Source organism: Bacillus rossius, chromosome 14 (assembly GCF_032445375.1).
Source record: "Bacillus rossius redtenbacheri isolate Brsri chromosome 14, Brsri_v3, whole genome shotgun sequence".
NCBI lineage: Eukaryota > Metazoa > Arthropoda > Insecta > Phasmatodea > Bacillidae > Bacillus > Bacillus rossius.
This window is the reverse complement of record NC_086341.1, coordinates 47,533,715-47,553,080: the sequence shown is the minus strand read 5'-3', so window position 1 is coordinate 47,553,080 and position 19,366 is coordinate 47,533,715. Positions and strand designations below refer to the sequence as shown.

At 41.0% G+C, this 19,366-nt stretch overlaps 1 protein-coding gene across 3 annotated transcripts; it reads left to right on the top strand.

Annotated features, from left to right (window-relative positions):
- Positions 1-825: 825 nt before the first annotated feature.
- On the top strand, positions 826-18,633 carry LOC134538888 (histone PARylation factor 1). 3 transcript variants are annotated; one of them, XM_063380483.1, is made up of 8 exons: positions 826-1,105; positions 1,211-1,332; positions 3,784-4,330; positions 5,199-5,335; positions 7,877-8,025; positions 8,431-8,669; positions 13,278-13,531; positions 16,072-18,633. In XM_063380483.1, exons 2-8 carry the CDS (start codon positions 1,228-1,230, stop codon positions 16,102-16,104), a joined length of 1,464 nt encoding a protein of 487 aa, XP_063236553.1. In that variant the 5' UTR covers positions 826-1,105; positions 1,211-1,227; the 3' UTR covers positions 16,105-18,633. The 3 variants fall into 3 exon arrangements, with proteins under 3 accessions (XP_063236553.1, XP_063236552.1, XP_063236554.1); XM_063380482.1 differs by having other exon boundaries at positions 826-1,332; XM_063380484.1 differs by lacking the exons at positions 13,278-13,531; positions 16,072-18,633 and adding an exon at positions 9,756-9,809 and having other exon boundaries at positions 826-1,332.
- The last annotated feature ends 733 nt before the right edge of the window (positions 18,634-19,366 follow it).

Genomic DNA, 19,366 nt, shown 5'->3' with positions numbered 1-19,366 from the left:
ATAAACAAGGCCTTGTGCGAGGCTATAAATAGTTGTACTTCGTGGAAACCAATGTAATTTTAGCTTATTTTTTAAAACTATGAAATTATAATTTGAAATAAAATATTTAGGCCGGTATTCCAAGACACAAAAATAAGGGGTTAGGTGTTGAATATGCAATACCTGTACCCTAACCATATTCCAAGTGCACGATAGGACACGGCCAGTCCCTTATTTTAAGGGCACTGATTTTTGGTGTCCTATCTGTTGCCGATTTGATCCATAACTGTATAAACGTATATATTTTTTTCCTTTTTAATGAACTTTAACGGAACTTTTACGATTACAATTTCCTCCCTCATATCTTAAAAAACAGCAACCTTAAATACGGCCAAATATTCATCGTTTATTCTTGTACAACCAAAATTAAATATTTTATTTCACATTATAATTCCATAGTTTAAAAATATAAGCTAAAATTACGATGGATTCCACGAAGTACAACTGTTTATAGCCTCGCACAAATCCTCGTTTATTAAAACGGCTGCCGATCTGATACCTTACAGGGGTTCAGTTATACATGATTTGGAATATGACCCGAGAGTTAGGGTACAGCAGTTGCCCAACCAGGCAGTGCATATTCGCTACCTTACACAAACGTCTTGGAATACCGCCCTTAGATCAGTTACTGATACTCCGGTTTTAAACGAGTATGCGTTCTAAGATATATAATATGCTCGAAGATAACACTCATGGAGGTACTACTACTTTATTTACTCTATGGATTATTTTGATTTCATGCCGCCACCTCGAGCTACGGCCTAGCGGAGGGGGGGGGGGGAAGCATTCTTTTCACAGACGAGAGAGCCAAAACCCGAAGTTCCCCGTAGTTCATGCTTTTTTCCGTATCTTTAATGTAGCTATCCTAACCAAATCAACCGTCCACGATGTTTTAAAGTATTTATAATGTAGCTAACCTAACCTAATTGACCATTAGTATCCTTTTATCAACACCGCCATATTTATTTACAATGAACAAAAAAAAAACCGAAGATGCACGATCTGGTGTTTGGCTCTCTCGTCTGTGAAAAGTAGGCTTCCCCGCCACCTCAGTGGGGTAGTTAGGGTATGCTGGTTCTTGAAATTATTTTTTTATGAAATTTGTAGTTATACAGCTTGTTGATTATTTTATGATTATAAATTTCTACTAGTAATAGTCTTTTGCTGTTAGTTGTGAACGAGCTGGTTATGGAGGATGACACACGACCTGATTGCAAATACGGTTCGCTTTGCTACCAGAAAAATGAACTTCATCTTAAGAAATACAAACATCCACCAAAAAGGAAAGTTAAGGTATGTTATGTGTCATTTCCTGGAAAGGAATAATTTTGACTCATAGCCTTATTTCCGAGAAAAGTGATATAAATATTCCAAACGATATTGTTTCACTTCCTAACAAGTTTTCGAATCATTCTCGAAAGGGAGTTGTGATACTTAAAGAATTAGTAATTTTCTAGAATAGGTCTCTCCTAAAAAATATATATATATATATATATATATATATATATATATATATATATATATATATGAAATTGTATTTTCTATTGCCTCTAATTATACTTGATGATAAAAATGGCTTTGCGATATTTTAGTAGTTTCATGTTTTGAAAATATTGTTAATGTAAGGCAACTTTATTTTGGAATATCTGTAAGATAGTGTGCTGCTGGGAGACGCCGCCACTCATGGTCGAGAGTACGTGTCGGCACGTGCTCTCATTGTGCAGAGATTTGCAGACTGGCAGCGTGCTGCCCCTCCCCCCCCCATCCCCCTCCACGTGCCAACTGTTAACTGGTGACACGTACTTCCTTACTGTAAAGTCTTGTAGTTGGATGTGTGTAGGGAAATTTATGTTTTAATGAGAGTGAGGTTAAGGATAGTCGTACGGAAAGGCGCCTATGTTGGTCTGGTTTAGAGAATGCTAGTTATCACCGGATGTAGCGGGTCGCCTTTCAGGTACTGCAAGTGGGTCGCACAAGCCAAAGGTCTTGGGAAGGCACAGAAACCTGCCCAGACTTTTGAGGTTATGAAAAAAGGACATTCCTTGCAGAAAAGGATGCCTGGTGACTGAATCAGCAGTTAAAAGCATTTTAGTGCCTACTGTCAAGCCTCATCAGCAGTGAATTATATATCTGCTTACTTCGTACGTGCCTTAATAAATGATGTTGTATTTATCGGTTTTTCATCTCAGGAAGTTTTACTCAAAACAATAATTAAACTGCTATTTCTCCACCTATAAAATTGTGTCTATATGTAGTTAATTGCAGGGTATGAAAAAATCCTGATTTTTTAAAAAAAAATAAAAAAAAATCAGATTTTTTTGGATTAAAATCAAGTTTTTTTTTATTAAAATCTGGTTTTTTTTTATTAAAATACAATTTTTTGATTAAAATATAAAAAATTGTAATCTGTGTAATAAACAGTACATTTTCATGACTGTTTTCATGACTTGACTTTGCTCAACAGTACAATTAATAACAGATTAATACATTTTGGAAAATTTTTAGTATGGTTAACATTAGTAAAAAAAAAAAGATGTCTTATAGAAAATAACTACATCATTGAAAATATATCATATTTAAATGTAACTTTGTCACTTCTGTCATCCCTTATAGTCTTATAGTCCAATTGTTCTAAATAAAGTAATTTAAACCAAAACCACAATTTCCTTTTTTTCTTTTTCTCAGAATTGCACACATCCGAGAGTATTCAAAGTAAAACTTGTACATCAAATATTACTTATTTAAAATTTTAAACAAAAATACAAGTTTTGCAGCTTTTTCTGTACCCAGTCAATTTCTTAATGTTGACTGAACCAAACCAGACATACCAAAGAACTGAAAATTTCCTTCCTACAGTTCTAAAAATAGCATTTGACATTGTTGGAAGACAAACCTGTTGCCAAGGAGATATGACACACACACACACAACACAAACACATGAGGTGGAGGAGAGAAGAGAGAAAATGAGGTGGCATTTAAAGGTACATTCCACCCACCTATATTTAACAAGTGTTTCAAAATAACTATAAATACATTGTAGAAGAAATTAAGTACTATTAAATTTTTATTCTATCATTGCAGCAGTCAATTTTTATGTAAGTAGGCATGATTACTTGGTTTAAACAATACAGTATAGGAAATATTAACGTTCATATTATCCTATTATAAATTGATTTTGTTCACTGATTTTAAAAAAAAAATCACATGATTTAAATCACGATTTAAATCATGCTGATTAAAATCAACATACCCTGGTTAATTGTGATTTCAATGTCCTCGATTTGTGGTAATGTTTGTGCATTTCTCTTTATCGAGGCTGTTAGAGTCGCTCCTCTAGACAGCGCAAGTCTCGGCACGGTGAGGGAAGAGCACGAGTGTCAGTTCCTGCGTTCAGCTCATTGGGAGTGCGTCGTGTCCCACCGGAGCCACCACTGCGTCCGTGTCGAGGACCGCACGGCTCACGCGCCTGAACGCCCGCCGGCCACAGGGACACAGCTTGTTACAACTGCACTTGTGAAATTATTCCTCATCGCATGTCCTTTGCTTGATTCTGCAGTAGGTTTGAGTCTGGCTGGCGGGTGCGGGGGTTTGGAAGAAAAGGACTGAGAGAGCACATGTTCCTTGAACACCGTGGTTTCATGTCGAATGATCACTTGGAGTAATTTACTGATAACTGTGAACGGAAGATGGTGGTCTGTGTCAAGGCCAGATAAGCCCAGCCTAGCCGTCGTGTTTTGTTTCCAGAAGCAGTCTCACGGCGGCCTCAAGAGGCTCAAGTCTCCGCAGGAGGCATCTGCGGCGGACACTCGCACCAAGGACATTCATGCAAGAGACAAACCAACAAATGACACATCTGAAAACCATACACCAACAAAACATACACTAACAAAACTCGCACCAAAAAATGACACACCTAAAAACCATACACAGACAAAACTCGCACCGACAAAAGACAAACCAACAAATGACACACCTAAAAACCATACACCGACAAAACTCGCACCGACAAAAGACAAACCAACAAATGACACACCTAAAAACCATACACCGACAAAACATACACTAACAAAACACGCACCGACAAAAGACAAACCAACAAATGATAAACCAACGAAAGATGAAACAACAAAGGACACACCAGTAAAGAACTCCCTCATAAAAGACACTCATTCGAAAGATGTTTTGGTGTCTGTGCGAGACTCGATCAAACGAATGTTTTTAGTTGATATGCCTGAAGACTTCTACAGTTTTTGGGAATTCTGTACATCACTGTGTCCAAAAAAACCAGAAGGTAAATTTTTTCTTTCATTTTCTAGAGTTTTTTTTTTTTTGCTTGGTTTATATACATAAAAAATTGATAACCTTTAAAGAAATCTTTACCCTTTTTTTCATCAAGGGCCAATTGTTTCCTCGGCTAAATCTATGTGAGTTTGGCTGCACTGTTCAGCACACTCGTGCATTAGGAGTCTGCTAGTATTCAACATACATATATTCTATCTGTTAAGAATTTGATATTTGACATTCATGAAAAATTTGATGCCCAATTTATTATTTCCAATTGAATTTTTTTTTAATTATTGGTTATTGATAAATAGGTCTACATGATGTGGGACTCATTCACAAAAAAAAAATTGAAAAAATAATAATTTGAACATTCATTATTTATTGAGAAAATTATATTTGTTTTCTAACATTATCAGCTTATCATTTTTATATTTAACAAATAATCAGTTACCTATTATGATTTAAAACAATTGATAGTGCTCTGTTTTATGTATATAATCACATCAAAAAAATTCACTTTTGAACTTAAAAATTTACTAGTTTAAGAAAATATATTGCCAGAGCCCTCCCCTCTTTTTTTTGTTTTATTTTATTTTACACCTCTTTATGATAGTTCCGTGATTATTCCTCCCTTTTTTTTTTTTTTTATTGTATCTTGCATAAATTTTTCTTGGACTGGTGTGAATCTTGAAAAGAAAAGAAAAATTTCACTGATTGTTACAATTAAAATCGAAAAATATTCAATATTTGCAATTGCTGTGATATTTAATTCATAATTAGATTCAAAATTTAAAGGGAACTGTTTGCAGAAGCGTGAATGTCACCATGATAATGACAGTAGGACTTGTTTGAAGTGTCTTTGCGGGTGCTCGCAGATGCCCTGAGGGACTGCGGACTGTCGCTGGTGGGGCCGTACGAGGTGGTGTCCGGCCAGCTGCGGGAATCAGACTCAGCCGAGGTGTCGGAGCTGCTCGCTCGCTGGCGATACTACTACGACCCGCCAGAGTTCCAGGTGCGCTCGCGCGACGAGTCGGTCCAACTGCAGCAAGCTGAGACTGCTCTATGTGGTTGTCGACTTCTTCACCAACGTTTACTCTTTGTAATTACCAAGGTCAAACATGTCAAAAATGAACAAAATTATGTTATCGCTGGCCAGTTGCCATGACGTAAGTCGTACCCCGCGTTAAGGTGCCAAATTTTCTGTGAACTGTCGTGATGCTACGGCCCTACTTGGGACTCAACTGTAATGCCACAACTGTGTCAAGTTTGTTATACATTGAAAAGATAATAATAATTATTATGTAGGATGAGAATGAATGGTCATGTGTGTGTGTGTGGGTGATTACTTTGAGCCAATATCACTTGAATTGAACACACTTAGTATTAAATATCATACATTAAAAGCACTCTGAAAAACAATAATTAAAAATTGGGTTTTTGCACAAATGAAGCATTTAGTTTGTATTGTATGGCGAGGATAATTTGCTATTATAAGTTAATATTTGAATTAATATGGGCACTTGTGTCAAATTCAAGAAAAAATAAATACTAACATTTTAATATTTTAATTAAACATCTCTTTGATCAACCCAGACCTGGTAATAAATTAGTAATAGCTGATAGTAAAGTATTTGTGTTGGCTGATTGCTGTGATGAAATAACTAAACATGTTTATCAGTTCAGATGACAAGAAGTAGACACAGATTCCTTCAACATTCACGGTAGCTCAGGGTTCGGTAAGGCATGGTGAGGAAAGACGCTGCACATGGATGAATCTCAGGAACTCTCTCTGCGATGTTTGCTGCTGATTCCCCGGAAAGTATTGGCAACTGTATCATCAACGTTGTCAGAAGTTGGTAAATATGTAGAGTAGCGATATATGCGAAAAAAAATGCTAAAAATTTGAAAATACTTTTATTCTTTGCTCTTTCACTTCCTCTTTTCAAATCAACCGGCGGAGATAAGAAATTCCAAATACTGTAGGAGATATCGAATTTTTTAATTTTGAACATGTAGAGTAGCGGTATTTGCGGAAAAAAAATTCTAAAAATCTGAAATTACTTTTATTATATGCTCTTTCACTTCCTCTTTTCATTAAAACCGGCGGAGATAAGAAATTCCAAATACTTTAGGAGATATCAAATTTTTTAATTTTGAACATGTAGAGTAGCGGTATCTGCGAAAAAAAAATTCTAAAAATCTGAAATTACTTTTATTATATGCTCTTTCACTTCCCCTTTTCATTAAATTTGGCGGAGATAAGAAATTCCAAATACTTTAGGAGATATCGAATTTTTTAATTTAGCAATACAACACCTGTACAACCATTCGAACGATGCCATTTTTGTTATTTTGCCATGTGTTCGTGGATGTGTAATAAATAAAATGGTCGATTAGGTCAGGTCAGTTACATTATGAATACTTTCAAACTAAGCGTACATTAAAAATAATATGATTTAATTTCAATGGTTCTGTAGTTTTAAAGTATTTATAATGTAACTGACCTGACATAACAAACCCGGAAAAATGATGAACATTTACAACTCACGTAAAATTTTTTGTTACTTATTACTTTCGCAACAATATCCAAATAAAAAATAAGACTTTAAAATTAGAAACGTTAAAAACCCACCTAAGTTGGAGGCGGGTACATTTCCTTTGCCATTATAAGGAAATGATGTCGTTCACCTACGTCGCGATACCTCCGACGGAACATTAATAAATAAATAAATAATCACGTATTGGTTCATTTGAATACTGGCCAATCACGGAACTGTCACGTGACAAAATTGGCCAATCATGGAACTGTCACGTGACAAAATTGTCCAATAAGAAACATAATAGATACTCGTAAACAAGAAACAATGGTATTCGCAGCATGAATACGCAGGTATTGTGATGAAAATTAAAAAATTCGATATCTCCTAAAGTATTTGGAATTTCTTATCTCCGCCGGTTGATTTGAAAAGAGGAAGTGAAAGAGCATAGAATAAAAGTATTTTTGGATTTTTAGCATTTTTTTTCGCATATACCGCAACTCTACATATTTACCCAGAAGTTCAAGTTGACAGTGCATGCTTCACTTCCTGGACTCGAAAACCACACAATGACATCAACTGACGTAGAAGTTCACTCCCTAGCTCTGTACTAAGAAAGGGTAAAAATACTAACTGCACTATGGTTGTATCTGATTAACTAATAACTGTTGGTTTTTTTATTTCTATTTTTTAAGCTTGTGCAGGATCCCAAAGAACTTGGGACCTCCCCACGTATGGAAACTGTCTTCGTTGATGCAATGCCTGAATGAGAAAGCTTGTTTTCAGGGTTTTTCAGTATGAATTGTTTGTGAAATATGCTACGATTTTTCATTCCAAATGTATTGGAAATCATATTTTTTTTTAATTTGTAAAATGGCTTATTGCAAAATATTATTAAATCAGTTACGTGTAAGTGTTAAACAACTTGTGAATGCATTAGTGCTTGTCATGGTATTGATGGTGAAGCATGGAAGAAGCGTGAACTGCCAGTGGTGTGCGTGTGGTGGTTGCGGCAGACGGTGCTGAGGGGAGACGACAAGAAGAGGTTCCACATGGGCTACTTCAGGGACGAGCCGCTCGCTCGGCCGTGCTTCGTCGCCAGCAACTCTGCCGCCGTCGACTGCGTCGTCACGCCCGTCGCAGAGAACCTGTTCGGTGCCGTCAAGTGAGTGCTGCTGCCTCGCGAGCCAGACTCGTCCTGGACATTGCGGTGCATGTTTGTGCGGTGTGAAACATCTCGGAGAAACTGAACCTGTTGTCAAGGGTCTAGGTAGTGTTCACATAGCACGGCCGTGCTCAGAAGCTTGTGGCAACATGACATTCAGCTGTGAACCATCTCGCTGCTCGTAATATGAGTCATTGACCCAGGTCCATTGTCTCATGATCTCTAACAATCAAAAGTCCACAGAGGACTAGTTGCTGAGTTGAGACCATACAATTGTCTCTTCAGGGTATCTGGTTCCAACAGTAGTCCATTTGGAAGGTGGTGTCTTGTAAGTGTTTATTGTTGTTGTGTTTGCTGACATCAGGTTTTTTTACTTGTCAAGTAGTTTTCCTGTGGTGCTTACAGCTCGTACCTTGAATCTTCGAGGAGGGTGTGCGACCCTTTTCGTAAGATGAAACTGAAGAAGGTTCAGGATGCTGTCCAGTCATGGGCGAGAGACAAGGGCTTTGACTTGGACACCTTCACTGCCAGGATGAAGGACCGGGAGAGCAGAGTCGTGGCTCGGACGTTCCACAAAGCTGGGATCGTTGTGCCGTACAACAAGAAGACTGAGCTGGGCTACAGACCTCTTCCGCTGTCCGAAGGTTCGTGCTGCATCGCTGTTGGCGTTCCTCGCCAGTTGCACTCGTACCCACCTTAAACTCCTGGCAACACTGTGACTTTTTTTCTTGTCAGGTCACGGCAGCACTTTCCTTTTTTCGTAGCAATAAAAATGTTATGAATGCTGTCATGTTCTTTAATTACTGTTTATGATTTATGTCTTGACGTGTTTGTTGCAGTGGCAATCAATTCTTATTAAAACTAAACCATCAATCTGGAAAATTGCAATTTACATAGTTGCATATTTACTTAAATTTCAATAATTTGTGGTTTAGGTTTTTTAATTTAAAAGCTTGTTTATATGAAGCAACCAGTTAAGAATGGAGAATTAGTTTGAGTGTTAATTGATGTGCATGTCAACACTATTCTGTGTGTTTGAACCATTTATGAGGAAGAGACATGCATCAAACTTGTAGTTTGACAATTCAGAATTTATGAAGATGGTGTGTTTAGATTTGGAGTTGGTGTAGTGCGTCTGGCATTTTGTCACAGAACTGTTTGTTTTGTGGCTCAGTAGATGTATTACAAAGTGGATGGATTACAATTGACCTTAGAATGTAAAGTGACCAAATGTAGGGAGTTACGAAACATCCCTACAGTACTTAGCTTTGTTCAAAAGCAGTTTGGGTGCACAAATTGTTTTTACATTTACAGTATCAAGCATTGGAAAATGTAAAAAAAAAAATTGTGGTTGATTATCATTTTTTCTTAAGACTTATCAATTTATTAAATTAAAGGAGTATTTCATTGATAGAGTATACTGTTAAAATTTATAAGGTTCTTCGTATTATTTTTTTGCATTAACAGGTCTGAAAAGTAAGCAGTCTTAATGCAATTCTCATTTTTTAAGCCAAGTCCAGAAGGTAAGATAGCAATAACACCGAGTTGCAGGACAATTTCTCGAAAATAAATTTTTTTTTGTGGAAAACCTTTCCCAAAATACTGGCTGATCTAAGATCAAAAAATGCTTCGTGTATTCCTGGTAGCAATGGAAAATAATAACTCATTCCAACACAGGGGAAAGACACTTCAGGCGGAAGGTACTGAGTGGTGTGTGGTGTTCCAGGCAGCCTGAGGAGCGTCCTGAAGCGGGTAGCGGCCAGCAGGAGCGAGGAGGAGCGTGTACTGAGTGGTGTGTGATGTTCCAGGCAGCCTGAGGAGCGTCCTGAAGCGGGTAGCAGCCAGCAGCAGCGAGGAGGAGCGTGTACTGAGTGGTGTGTGGTGTTCCAGGCAGCCTGAGGAGCGTCCTGAAGCGGGTAGCAGCCAGCAGGAGCGAGGAGGAGCGTGTACTGAGTGGTGTGTGATGTTCCAGGCAGCCTGAGGAGCGTCCTGAAGCGGGTAGCAGCCAGCAGCAGCGAGGAGGAGCGTGTACTGAGTGGTGTGTGATGTTCCAGGCAGCCTGAGGAGCGTCCTGAAGCGGGTAGCAGCCAGCAGCAGCGAGGAGGAGCGTGTACTGAGTGGTGTGTGGTGTTCCAGGCAGCCTGAGGAGCGTCCTGAAGCGGGTAGCAGCCAGCAGGAGCGAGGAGGAGCGTGTACTGAGTGGTGTGTGGTGTTCCAGGCAGCCTGAGGAGCGTCCTGAAGCGGGTAGCGGCCAGCAGGAGCGAGGAGGAGCGTGTACTGAGTGGTGTGTGGTGTTCCAGGCAGCCTGAGGAGCGTCCTGAAGCGGGTAGCAGCCAGCAGGAGCGAGGAGGAGCGTGTACTGAGTGGTGTGTGATGTTCCAGGCAGCCTGAGGAGCGTCCTGAAGCGGGTAGCAGCCAGCAGCAGCGAGGAGGAGCGTGTACTGAGTGGTGTGTGGTGTTCCAGGCAGCCTGAGGAGCGTCCTGAAGCGGGTAGCAGCCAGCAGCAGCGAGGAGGAGCGTGTACTGAGTGGTGTGTGATGTTCCAGGCAGCCCGAGGAGCGTCCTGAAGCGGGTAGCAGCCAGCAGGAGCGAGGAGGAGCGTGTACTGAGTGGTGTGTGATGTTCCAGGCAGCCTGAGGAGCGTCCTGAAGCGGGTAGCAGCCAGCAGCAGCGAGGAGGAGCGTGTACTGAGTGGTGTGTGATGTTCCAGGCAGCCTGAGGAGCGTCCTGAAGCGGGTAGCAGCCAGCAGGAGCGAGGAGGAGCGTGTACTGAGTGGTGTGTGATGTTCCAGGCAGCCTGAGGAGCGTCCTGAAGCGGGTAGCAGCCAGCAGCAGCGAGGAGGAGCGTGTACTGAGTGGTGTGTGGTGTTCCAGGCAGCCTGAGGAGCGTCCTGAAGCGGGTAGCAGCCAGCAGCAGCGAGGAGGAGCGTGTACTGAGTGGTGTGTGGTGTTCCAGGCAGCCTGAGGAGCGTCCTGAAGCGGGTAGCAGCCAGCAGGAGCGAGGAGGAGCGTGTACTGAGTGGTGTGTGATGTTCCAGGCAGCCTGAGGAGCGTCCTGAAGCGGGTAGCAGCCAGCAGCAGCGAGGAGGAGCGTGTACTGAGTGGTGTGTGGTGTTCCAGGCAGCCTGAGGAGCGTCCTGAAGCGGGTAGCAGCCAGCAGCAGCGAGGAGGAGCGTGTACTGAGTGGTGTGTGGTGTTCCAGGCAGCCTGAGGAGCGTCCTGAAGCGGGTAGCAGCCAGCAGGAGCGAGGAGGAGCGTGTACTGAGTGGTGTGTGATGTTCCAGGCAGCCTGAGGAGCGTCCTGAAGCGGGTAGCAGCCAGCAGCAGCGAGGAGGAGCGTGTACTGAGTGGTGTGTGGTGTTCCAGGCAGCCTGAGGAGCGTCCTGAAGCGGGTAGCAGCCAGCAGCAGCGAGGAGGAGCGTGTACTGAGTGGTGTGTGGTGTTCCAGGCAGCCTGAGGAGCGTCCTGAAGCGGGTAGCAGCCAGCAGGAGCGAGGAGGAGCGTGTACTGAGTGGTGTGTGATGTTCCAGGCAGCCTGAGGAGCGTCCTGAAGCGGGTAGCAGCCAGCAGCAGCGAGGAGGAGCGTGTACTGAGTGGTGTGTGGTGTTCCAGGCAGCCTGAGGAGCGTCCTGAAGCGGGTAGCAGCCAGCAGCAGCGAGGAGGAGCGTGTACTGAGTGGTGTGTGGTGTTCCAGGCAGCCTGAGGAGCGTCCTGAAGCGGGTAGCAGCCAGCAGCAGCGAGGAGGAGCGTGTACTGAGTGGTGTGTGGTGTTCCAGGCAGCCTGAGGAGCGTCCTGAAGCGGGTAGCAGCCAGCAGCAGCGAGGAGGAGCGTGTACTGAGTGGTGTGTGGTGTTCCAGGCAGCCTGAGGAGCGTCCTGAAGCGGGTAGCAGCCAGCAGCAGCGAGGAGGAGCGTGTACTGAGTGGTGTGTGATGTTCCAGGCAGCCTGAGGAGCGTCCTGAAGCGGGTAGCGGCCAGCAGGAGCGAGGAGGAGCGTGTACTGAGTGGTGTGTGATGTTCCAGGCAGCCTGAGGAGCGTCCTGAAGCGGGTAGCAGCCAGCAGCAGCGAGGAGGAGCGTGTACTGAGTGGTGTGTGGTGTTCCAGGCAGCCTGAGGAGCGTCCTGAAGCGGGTAGCAGCCAGCAGCAGCGAGGAGGAGCGTGTACTGAGTGGTGTGTGATGTTCCAGGCAGCCTGAGGAGCGTCCTGAAGCGGGTAGCGGCCAGCAGGAGCGAGGAGGAGCGTGTACTGAGTGGTGTGTGGTGTTCCAGGCAGCCTGAGGAGCGTCCTGAAGCGGGTAGCGGCCAGCAGGAGCGAGGAGGAGCGTGTACTGAGTGGTGTGTGGTGTTCCAGGCAGCCTGAGGAGCGTCCTGAAGCGGGTAGCGGCCAGCAGGAGCGAGGAGGAGCGTGTACTGAGTGGTGTGTGGTGTTCCAGGCAGCCTGAGGAGCGTCCTGAAGCGGGTAGCAGCCAGCAGGAGCGAGGAGGAGCGTGTACTGAGTGGTGTGTGGTGTTCCAGGCAGCCTGAGGAGCGTCCTGAAGCGGGTAGCAGCCAGCAGCAGCGAGGAGGAGCGTGTACTGAGTGGTGTGTGATGTTCCAGGCAGCCTGAGGAGCGTCCTGAAGCGGGTAGCAGCCAGCAGCAGCGAGGAGGAGCGTGTACTGAGTGGTGTGTGATGTTCCAGGCAGCCTGAGGAGCGTCCTGAAGCGGGTAGCAGCCAGCAGGAGCGAGGATGAGCGTGTACTGAGTGGTGTGTGATGTTCCAGGCAGCCTGAGGAGCGTCCTGAAGCGGGTAGCAGCCAGCAGCAGCGAGGAGGAGCGTGTACTGAGTGGTGTGTGATGTTCCAGGCAGCCTGAGGAGCGTCCTGAAGCGGGTAGCAGCCAGCAGGAGCGAGGAGGAGCGTGTACTGAGTGGTGTGTGGTGTTCCAGGCAGACTGAGGAGCGTCCTGAAGCGGGTAGCAGCCAGCAGGAGCGAGGATGAGCGTGTACTGAGTGGTGTGTGATGTTCCAGGCAGCCTGAGGAGCGTCCTGAAGCGGGTAGCGGCCAGCAGGAGCGAGGAGGAGCGTGTACTGAGTGGTGTGTGGTGTTCCAGGCAGCCTGAGGAGCGTCCTGAAGCGGGTAGCAGCCAGCAGGAGCGAGGAGGAGCGTGTACTGAGTGGTGTGTGGTGTTCCAGGCAGACTGAGGAGCGTCCTGAAGCGGGTAGCAGCCAGCAGGAGCGAGGAGGAGCGTGTACTGAGTGGTGTGTGATGTTCCAGGCAGCCTGAGGAGCGTCCTGAAGCGGGTAGCGGCCAGCAGGAGCGAGGAGGAGCGTGTGGGCCACATGGAGGCCCTGCAGCCGGTGCTGACGGCGGCCAGCATCGCCGGGGACGAGTGTGACTTCGGCACGGGCCTGGAGCTGGGACTGGACCTGTTCAGCTACGGCCACGAGTCCCTGCACGCGGCTGCCCTGCTGCTGCTCTGCACGGCCTACTCCCTGCTCGACCGGGAGCCCTTCGCTCGCATCGCCAAGGTCCTGCCTTTGTACCTTCATCACTAGTTTTGAGGAATTTTAGTTCTCTTAATTTGCTTTACATTATTTTATATATAATTTTCATTTATTTAAAATTTATTTGCTAATTTTTTTTTCTTTTGCAATTGTTGCCTTTTTGCTTCTTTGAGGCCGTGGTTATTTATAGGTCTGAATTTTTTTATGTTGTGTATGTTGGCAACCTAAAATAGTTAACTTTTCGAAAGATAAAGTTGGCTACCTACATTTTTTGTGTCATTCGTTGCTGGGAATCTGCACCATAAATGTTAAATATTATCTATTTTCCCAATACAGAACAACTAAAACACAATGTTAAAGATCTTTTTTTTTTTTTTCCTTTTTTTTCTTCTTCTTTCAATACTTAAAAACTGCGTAGCTGCAAAGTATGAGTGTTAAAAATTATAACTTCTGTTTTTATTGCAAAAATATACACACAAACACACTCGTGCACATGGCAGCCATGCTTAATTCATTGCTACCAAGATAATTCATTATTGACAAAAAAAAATTTCCATATTGTAATAGTTTGCAACTATACTCAATGCATCACTCCGTTAAAACACCATTCGAAAAATTTGGAACTAATGTTTTCTTTATAGGTATTTAAAACTTAATTTTTGATGTTGGCATTTCTCAACATGCAGTATTTTTAGTGGCCATATTTCACCTGTTCTGTTGCGCCCCCTGTCTCTGCTGTACGCAAGGACATGCGGCTGGAATTCATACTTATCCGTAACATATTCATTAAAATCCAACACAGGCTTGTTATTTAAGCAAATATTCAACCACTCAATGCAATGTTAATTTTTTCAACCAAAATGTAAAACTTGCATAAGAATAGCACTACATGTAATTTAACAAAAAATCGCCATAAAATGGGTGACCCATACATGGTTAAACATGGTAGTAACTGTGCAGGAAATCACAAAAAAAAAATTATATCTAGCTGCTTTTTTATAACTTTTAATTTTTTCCCCACCTCATTACAGTTTATAGTTGCACATTTAGTATGGCTAGAACACATGATGCACTTATACAATAAAATAATTTGTAATGAGCATGTCTAGAACATAACTACTGTACTCTGAAAAAAGTTTATTGAAAAAAAATATATATTTGTTTATTTATTTTTAGAATAGTGCCAATGTTATTAATGTTAAATAATGTTTCTAATAAGAGATGCAAGATCAAATATAATATAATTTTTTTTCCTAATCCAATTAGTTCATACATTTTGTACTAACTTCATGCTAAATAAATTTATTCCATTCAATGAATTTGCCATCTTAAGATTATAACTTTTGTAATTTCAGTTAGTTCTGTCAAAATGCCAATTGATTTCATGTTTTTGGTTACATTTCAGTGCTAAAAATTGTACTAATTTGCATTTCAGTGTTATATTGTTGTGTGTGTTTACAAATCTTAAACAATAAAATAAATAAAGTTTAATAAAATATTACATCTTATTTAAATCAATCAAGTAAAATGTAATTAAATCCATCGCAAACTATATCGAGGTTTCTTTAACTTCCTTGGCGGAGAGGGGGGAGGGGGGGTCAGCACATACTCGCTTTGCATCAACTTATAATTTGCGAAAGTCATTAGTCACAATTCCTCTTAACTTAATAAAATAGTTTAATGTACCTAGGATCGAAGTGAATAGGTTCATCATCCCGTACAGGATGTCAGGTGAGAGATAAATTAAAGGAGATTTTGAAAAAATAACTTAATACTAAATTAAAATGACTTTACATTTTATTTTTAAACTTAAAGAAGCAAAATCAGTCTAAAAGAACATTTTCAGATAGTGATTAAAATACAACAATCTCTTCAGTACTTAACTACTGAAGGACCATAAAAAAAAGAGAGAGAGAACTCACTAAGCACTTCCCTAATCCTTTCTAATACATTAAACCATAATTTATAATTAAACATTAAAAAAAAACATAATTCAACACTCACATTTTCCAATAAGCAGAACATTTTTTGATCTCTTACTTAAAAACTAACGAAGGGGTCTCTCCTGCCCTTGAACACCTGAACGAACCTCACATTTCCAAACTATGACACTGAGCAAGTCGTTACCACAGGAGAGAGGCATAGCCTCCCCCTGAGCGAGCCCCGAGATAACACTCACTTGCGCTGAAATTCTCGCGCACCGCCGCGCCTACCATAACAAACGCTGGTTATTGAAGCCAAATTTACTAAACAACTAACCAGGACAGCTGAGAAGGCTACCCCCCTCTACCCAGACATGCAGGCCACACCGGGCGGCCTGTAACGACAGCGCGCCCCAGAGTCCCATCAGTAAAGTCCCCAAATTTGATTTCAAAAACCCTGCAAAATTTCGAACCGCGACAATATGTTGTACTTATATGCTTTGCTGTGTATTTTATATATCATGCTAACTAGTCCCTATAATTTGTAATAACAGCACATGTTTCTTATTTTATGACATTGTTATTTCAGTATTTATAAGTGTTTAAGTTTGGTATTTATGACTTGTTGTTTGTATTTTACAGGCACACTTGAGTAATAGAAGAAACATTCCTTGATGAACCATTTTGCCACCTCGGGGGTCAACGGTTTGATGAAGTGTGAATTCTGGATGAAGCTTGATATTTTATATTGGTATTGTTTGTAACATTTCAATTATATTTATTTTAAGCGTGGTTAGTCACTGTTACCTATCTTACTGCGTGACTATACATATTTATATATATTTTTTTTAAACTGTTCTTTGGTTTTTTATTAATGTATTTATTGTTGTTTGGTTGTCAGTAGGGTTCTGCGAATATTCGAAATTTCCGAATTCGAGTTCGAACTTTTTGATATTCGATTCGTAAATTCGAATCGAATTCATTTTACAATAATTCGACTTGCAAAATCTGGCCGGGATACACTAATATAAGACATCCCCCCCCTCCCCCTCAAGTTTTAAAGAAACGTAAATGGACGATCACATCCACTTTCAAAAATTATACAGCGAAACCCCTTATTTAAGTTACCGTTATTTACGTTTTCCCGTTATTTGAACCTTTTTATTTCTGTCCCGTTTTAACCTCATTTGATGTAATGTAATAAATTCCCTTTGTTTACAACGCGCCTTTTGCTTTACGCAGTTTACGCCGTTCGTTCTGATAAAACTGCTTACTAACTTAATTAATCCTATTATAAGTAATCTGATTGTAAATCGTGTTTTAAAGACGTTTTTAAAAGTTATAAACTTCATCTTTAACGTCTCGGGAGTCGTAAAAACGTAAGCAGCGCCAGTTTGGTTGTGTTGATTCCTGTATTACCGTATAGATCGCGCGCACGTAGTCGAAGATTGATATCGATAGCTCGCAGACTACATGCACGCGCGCGCTCTGTTAGCAACAGAGTTAACCCGCACGATCGTTATGCATTTAGTTACAAATTACGTTCTTGTTAAGGGTTTATTTTTTTTACGTTGAATAAAATGGTTTTATTGCATCACTCATTAATTTAAATTATTTGGCGTGCTTTCGCAAAGTCTACTTTTTAAATAAACGTACTTTCCATGAATAGGTTTTGTTTTTATAGAATTTTTTTTTTTTTTTTTTTTTTTTTTTTGCAAAATAGTAGCACCAACGGTCTCGCCCCTAATTTTCAAACTTGATTTTAGAATAAAATGAGCGATGCTTAAGCGATAAAAACGGTAGGTAATTTGTTATTTCTCTTTTGTACAACTTCCTTATGCTGTGATATTTTTATTAATATTTTTATCCTTGAAAGTCAAACATGCTAAATATGGTAAGGTGTGATACTTTTTATGGTATTCCCTTTATTTACACTTTCCCGCTTTTTAATTTTTTTTCTTTGACCCCATGAAAAGTGAAAATAAGGGCGCGGTTACACGGGAATCTGAACTACTTCAGGTGAACATGTTCAGCTGTTGAGTGCGGTTACACACAGTATGAACATGTTTCGTTCGAGGCCATTTCCCATTTAACTTAAACAGGTTGGCAAAGTAGTTCAGATTTACATATCTTCTACATTAGCCTCTGATTGGCTGTTTAGAATATAAACAGTCCTTTGCAGAAATTCAAGATGGAAAGTGTTCCTGGCACAAGTTTGAGTAATATTTTACTGAATGCAATAAAAAAAATCAACAGGTAATTATATATATAATTTTTTTAATTGATCCTGACCTTAATTTTCTTAAAACTGAGATACGTACTCTCGCTCAAAAAATAATAAAAAATAAGTTTAAGAATTTTTACTGTGCATGTTGTTTGAATTCCCGATTTATAAAAAAAATATTGTGCAATATGAAAACACATTCCATTTCTGCTTATAATACTGTATAAACAAGTGAGAAAATCCCGCGTTTTCTGGATACAAAATAGAGAAGATCAACAACAGTCATTCGTTCACAGTAGACAATCGGTTTTAGAACTGAACACACTTTTCAGCAACTACCGTGTAACCGTACACTTTCGCGTTTGTAAACGTGTTTACTTAAACATGTTCACCTGAAGTAGTTCAGGGTCCCTTGTAACCGCGCCCTAAGTTTTACTGTAAATAATGTGTGTAGCCATGTTCCACTTTTTAAAATAACCAAATAAAACTGTCAAACGTTCAAACACACTAATGATTGCCAGTCTGTAAATTTACAAAAAACAGTAATTAGTATGATTTTCAGAGAATAACGGACATTTAAATTATTGATACGGTACTTACAAGTTTTTCAAAGGTGATAGGCCTATGTTAAAAAAATTTTAATTATCAATGTTATTTTAATAATAATTATTCTCAATCTCAAATTCGATTCGAAAAAAATTCGAAACTCGTGAATTTTTTTGAAATTCGATTCGAATTCGATTCGAACTAAAAAATCACAATTCGCAGATGTCTAGTTGTCAGTCGGCTAGGAGTTCTGCAAACTGTAATAAGTGAGGTACTGCCAGTAATAACCAGTGCACAGCTACACAGTGAGACCGGAAGAGTCACCAGCCACTCTCCAAGCTGTCTGGCCATTGTTCCCGATGTGTCTCCCCCTGCCTGATCCTTCTGTGAAGTTGTTTATCAAGAAAAGAAATAAAGTTTCAATTAGTAATGTTTGTAATGTTTCGGTTCTACTTTTCCCCTGGTTCTCGGTTTCAGGTTAACCTCCACACAATTTCATGTCGCACGGAAGATCCAGTATACCCAAATAAATGGTTTATTTGTTTGACATGACACATCAGTGACCTACTGTACCATAATTTAGACCACAAACAAGTCACCCAGTCCCTAGGCAGCACAGTCGCTTCTCCTGTCACTAGATACTGGAGCAGTGCTGTACCGACATCCTGTGGTGACATATTACAATACCTTGTAATACAAACTTATCAGCTTTTTTTTTTCTGGAACAGTATTTAATTTATGCACACCAATAAAAAAAATAAAACGAATACTGAAGTAGCAATTAATCTATGTGTTAATGGGTAACTGAGGTCTTTTTAAATAGTATATTATTTCATGATATCTTGGTTGTGTTGTTAGTAGAGACCCAGAAATTTCTAGAGAAGCAAAATTGAAAATTTTTGAGTGATATTGCAGGAATTCATGAGTAAAAGATACATTTCTTTAGTTAAAGGCATAGGCGTGCGCAGGACTTCAATAGTGGTGGTGTCAGATTACACAACAGCCCTATCATTCACGGACCCGAGCCTAAAGCGGGGGGTCCGGGGGGCCTCCCCCGGAAAAATTTGAATTTGAAAGCGCAAAATGGTGCTATTAAAGGTGTTTCCGAACAAAAACATTAAATCCACAGATGTAAAAATTTTAACATTTTTTATAACAAATTATGGC

Coding starts and splice junctions, on each gene's coding strand:
- LOC134538888 (XM_063380483.1), top strand. CDS start 1,228: ATGGAGGATGACACACGACCTGATTGCAAATACGGTTCGCTTTGCTAC. Junction 5,336..7,876: donor ACGACCCGCCAGAGTTCCAG/GTGCGCTCGCGC, acceptor TGGTTGCGGCAG/ACGGTGCTGAGGGGAGACGA. Junction 8,026..8,430: donor AACCTGTTCGGTGCCGTCAA/GTGAGTGCTGCT, acceptor TGGTGCTTACAG/CTCGTACCTTGAATCTTCGA.